This window comes from Otolemur garnettii, unplaced genomic scaffold (genome assembly GCF_000181295.1).
Source record: "Otolemur garnettii isolate 467f Iridium unplaced genomic scaffold, OtoGar3 scaffold00007, whole genome shotgun sequence".
Taxonomy (NCBI): Eukaryota; Metazoa; Chordata; class Mammalia; order Primates; family Galagidae; genus Otolemur; species Otolemur garnettii.
Window position 1 is genome coordinate 7,689,903 of NW_003852402.1, and position 4,801 is coordinate 7,694,703.

Genomic DNA, 4,801 nt, shown 5'->3' on the forward strand with positions numbered 1-4,801 from the left:
GCTTCAGTGTGGGCTTGAGAGGACAGAGTGTGCCCTTCCCTGGAGCCACTGGGGCCTTCCCAGGTGCATGCATTTCCTGGGAAAGTCTGTCTCACCTGCTTCCTCTCCCAAATTCCTCCTTGGAGTGCAGGGAAGTGGTCAGAGGCTGAGGGGATTGAGGAGGCTGAGAGATACCCTGGGAAACCCTCCTTTTTTTGCTAGTGGCTGAGGAGTGGGTCTCCTTGGATTTCCTTGAGTGGTCCCCTAAGAATCTTCCTTTTTTGGATGTGCTTCTAAAGTAGATTTTGAGTTTACGTATTGCAGCTGGAAACCTACTGTTAGTAAGGACAATTAACCATCCCCTTCTTCTACTCCCCCCTGGGTGCTGCTACTATTGATAATGATCAAAAGAGCTCCCCAGGCCCCAAGGAAGCTGCCCAGAAGTTTCCTAAACAGGCGCTGAAACGTCCCGCAGGAAGAGGACCAGCTATGCTGATAAACCTGCTCTAAAGACGCTCTTGGACAGGCAGGGAGCTCGCAGTTCGCTCCCACTATCTCACTAAGGTCTGTTGAGCGTCACACCGAGTCTTCTTGGGAAAGAAGCTGAGCAGCAGCAGCCGTGGCTGCCTCCCAGTGGCCCCGGCTAAAAATCTCCCGCTCAAGGAGCCCACACCAAATCTCCTATCTCGCTGCAGTGACAAGGACAGGCTCAGGCTGCCCCAAGAGCTGGCTCTGCAGCTGTGACTCAGCTGAGGAGGTTCGGGTGGGGCTGGGGGCCTGAGGGGCCAGTGCTGGTGACAACAGATTTCAGGAGCTTTTGTGTAGAAGACAGGAAGCTGAGTTCTGAGAACAAGCCCCACAGCAGAACTGTGATCTAATGAACTCACAGTAATTCCATTTATGCTACTGAATCTTCTCTGCGGGTTTAGGGAAATGGATCCCCTGCTTCATGATCCCTAAACATGTAGCCTGAGCTAAGGTCTAGATTCCACCTCTAAGTGACCCCTCTTTTCTTTCCTAATACCCACCCCCACCCAAAGCGCCAGCAATGACACAGGAACGTTTGTAGGGGGGTGGGTGGAGATTTTCTTTTATTCGTTTTAATTTTGGAGAGGAAGGACTAGAGCAAAAAGAGGATGCCAGCACACCAGGCGCTAGCATGACCCCTGCACATGCAGAACGTGAGGGTGCTCACTCTGGATTAGTGGCTGGTGAGTGGATGTGCCCGTGGAGAGAATGTCCTGCAGCTGCAACCCTGCCCTGCATTTTTATTAGCTTCAGGATCCACACCCACACCCACCCAAGGTTGCCTTGTCCTTCTCAGTGAGTGAATCTCCTAAGCAAATTGAGCTTTTACTCCTGGGGCTTCAAAGCCCCACCCCACATGGTAAGCATGCATCCCTCCCCTATAAAGGGAAAGGGACAGAGGATGCTGCTGCAGAGAGACCGCAGGCTTTGTTTTTCATCACCTATCAGCTTGGGAGAAAGACAGCCTTCCATCATAACAGTGAGACTGGAAAGAGCGTTGAGCCTCGCCTCTTCCCATCCCCTCTGGGCCCTTTGCAGTGTGGCCCTGTCTGATTGAAACAAATCCAGCAAGGGTCCTTCCATCCTTTCCCCTGGGGAGAAGAACTACCAGAAGACTCAACTGAACATTCAAGCCAAAATTTTGTTCTTACTCAGTTTCTGTTCCCACTAAAGGCCTTGTCCTGCCCCCCAAGGGGATTTCTAATGTCTGAAGCCCCCACATCTGGCCCAAATCCTCCCCAGCAATTTGTGGGTCCCATGGAAGGTATTTACTTGGTTGCAGCAACCCGTCACCACCCAGCCTCCCTGCATTCCCTCAGAGCAGTCTTGGGTTTTTCTCAGCATTTCTCCCTGTGGTTTTCTGCGGTGTCCTGACTTTGAGGTGTCCAAGGTGGCAGGGGAATTGTCAGGTGCCTTTGCTTTCTGTCCTCTCCTCCTCAGCCGTGTTAGCGTTGCTGACGGCGCAGAGCTGCCCCTGGGCTGCAGGCTTCACTGACAGGACCAGGCGTTTGCGGAACGTCTCACAGAGCACGATGTACACAAAGGGGTTGAGGCAGCTGTTGGCATAGCCCAAGCTGATGGCCGCATTGTACAGATAGACGAAGGTGAGGGTTGGGCGGCTGATGGACAGCTGGGTCAGCTGTAGCACATAGTAGGGCGCCCAGCACACAAAGAAGACCAGGCAGATAGCGATAGCCGTGCGGGTCACCCTCTTTGTCCGCAGCCGGATGCTGCGTTGGGAGGCAGGGGCCACGGAGGATGTCATGCGCTGTAGGATCCTCACATATGCGGCCGTGATGACCACAAAGGGCAGGGCAAAGGCCAGGAAAAACTGGTACAAGGTGAACCAGTAGAGGTCAGTGTCTGGGTTGGGCAGGCGGATGCCACAGCCCACCGTGCCCCCCGGAAAGGGGATGAGCCTGGCATAGAGCCACACAGGAGTGATGCTGATGAAGGAGAGGGCCCACAGGAGGCAGATCACCAGGGTGGCCACAGATGGCTTCCGGAACTTGGTGGAGGAGATGGGGTGGACTGTGGCCATGTAGCGGTCAATGGCCATGGCAGTGAGGATGTAGGTGCTGGTGAACTGACTGTTGGCGTCCATGGCTGTAATGAGGGTGCACATGGTCTCCCCAAAGTGCCAGACACCATTGCCCATGAGCTGGTGGATCATGAAGGGCATGCCCAGAAGGAAAAGGAGGTCCGCCACTGACAGGTTGATGATAAAGATGTCGGGGACGTTGCTGCACCAGTGCAGCTTGGACTTCTTCACAACAGCGAAGATGACCGTGGAGTTCCCAACGATGCCCAGGAGGCAGATGATGCCGAACACCGAAGGCATGATGATGTTGATGTAGGAGACACTCCTGGTGCGAGGAGGCAGCCCTGGGACAGAGGGAGCACACAGGACCATGGGCCCTGCTCTGAGGGCTGATGTCCTGCTGCCTTGCTCAGCCCCCAGCTACCAACTTGCTTCCTTTTCAGCCTCCCTATGGTTTCAGATCAGGGCCCACCATTTACCTGAATCCTCTCTTGCCATTCTCCTTCCCCACACTTTGCTAATCCTGTCCCCTTGCCCTCCCCCACCAGTTTTCTGGGGAATCCTACCAGATTCTCTGCAGCCACCTGTAGCCAAAGGACCCAGTCCTTTGCCTCCTACAGGGGATCAAGAACCATGGGTTTCAGAGAATTACCCTGTGCATTCCTGGGCTTCCCTAGGAAACCACATCTAAATAGCCAGAGGACAGCAAAGTGTGTTTGTTTGTGTGTGTGTTCTTTTCCTATCCTCAGCCCTGATCATTTCATCTTAGAGATTGCTGGTTGGACACTGTGTGCTGATTCCTGGGCCTCTCTTTGGGCAACTGCCTTGTAGACACTTGTGCCCACTGTGCCTGGGTCTGACCAGCCACCCTCCCCACCCTGGGCTCTCTATTAGGGATTTCCTCGGTCAGTTTCCTCTGAGTCTGGGCTTGCAGAATCAGAGATGGAAGCTCTGTGCTGCAGCCCAGCAGCCCGAGGATTTACTCCACATAAACCTTCTCCTCTTTGCCTTCCTTCCCTTCGCCTTCAAAGCTAGAATCCCAAGGCATCGCAGCACTGGAAATGTCAGGAAGCTTAATTCACCAGAAAAGTGAATCCCTTCCTGGCTGAGTGAGGTCTCCCCTTCCCACAGCCTCTCCCAGGGAGTAGGGATGTCTCAGACCCCATCCCTGAAATACGATACGCAGCCAGGGGTGGCAGTGAATGAGCCTCTGCGGTCTCCCACATCCCACCCTCCAGCTTCTCTTGCTTGCTTTTCCAGCCTGGAATTTTTTCTGCCAAGCAGATTTGGAACTCCTCAGCGAGCCTTCCCCTGCCTCCCTCATGCCTGGCCACCATTCCTTGTCACTTCTGTGTGCCTTTGCTTTCCCCTCTGCTCTCGCCCGCCCCTGCCCGCTTCTCCCCTTCCCCACTGGGCAAAGCGGACTGCAGATCTTGTCCCCAAGAACTGTAATAAAGTTTCCCAAGCAGTTTGGCTCAGGGGTGAAAGCTTCCCATTTCCCACCCCCAGCCCAGAGCAGGGAGGACTCCCCCAAACTCGACTCACCTGCTGAGGTGAGGTTAGCCGGGCCATCAGAGGTGTTGCTGGCATTGGGGCCAGTGGGCAGCAGGGAGGCTTCCAGGTCCATCCAGTCGGTGCTGGTTGCCAGTCGCCTGCTCCCTCCAGTTGAGGTCCTGGCCACCCACGCAGGCTGCGGCAGCCTCCAGCACCTGCCTTGTCCCGGAGCACAAGCTCCGCAGTCCCACAGTCAGGAAGGGGGTCTTCCTCAGCAGCCTGGCAGCCTGTGCCGCCTCCGAGCCCAACTGCCCTCCGCACTCCCTCCTTCCCGGCTCCCACTGACATCACCTAGACACATTAACATTCGGAGGCAGATGCACATTAACCTCTTCAGTCCCGGGCTGGGCTGTAGTTCCCACTTCTGACTGCTTGCAGAGCCCAGGGACCCTGGGGAAGGTGGGAAGGTTGGGATCAGGCAGCCCCAAGTGGGAGGGGACCTCCTTCCCACTGGCACTTGGGGCAGTGTGGTGAGCTCACAGGGACTACAGCTTGCTTTGCATGAGGATCCAAGGTCTCTGCAAAGGCAAAAGGGTGAAATGGGCTGCCTTGCTTTGGAGGAGAGAACAAGTCTGGTCTGTCCCCTAACCCCTGGTGTGGATGGGTTGCTGGACCACGTGGCAGGGGCCAAGGGGGACTATTCACAGAGCTTGAGAATCAAAGTCTTGGACTATAGCTTTCCTACCTCCCCTACACACA

At 55.3% G+C, this 4,801-nt stretch overlaps 1 protein-coding gene across 1 annotated transcript; it reads right to left on the reverse strand.

The window, feature by feature from the left end:
• Positions 1-1,639: 1,639 nt before the first annotated feature.
• On the reverse strand, positions 1,640-4,390 carry MCHR1 (melanin concentrating hormone receptor 1). Its single transcript, XM_023509366.1, is given in 3 exon segments — positions 1,640-2,892; positions 4,094-4,289; positions 4,292-4,390. Coding segments are annotated over 3 exon segments (1,275 nt in total). The 3' UTR covers positions 1,640-1,912.
• Between the last annotated feature and the right edge of the window lie 411 nt (positions 4,391-4,801).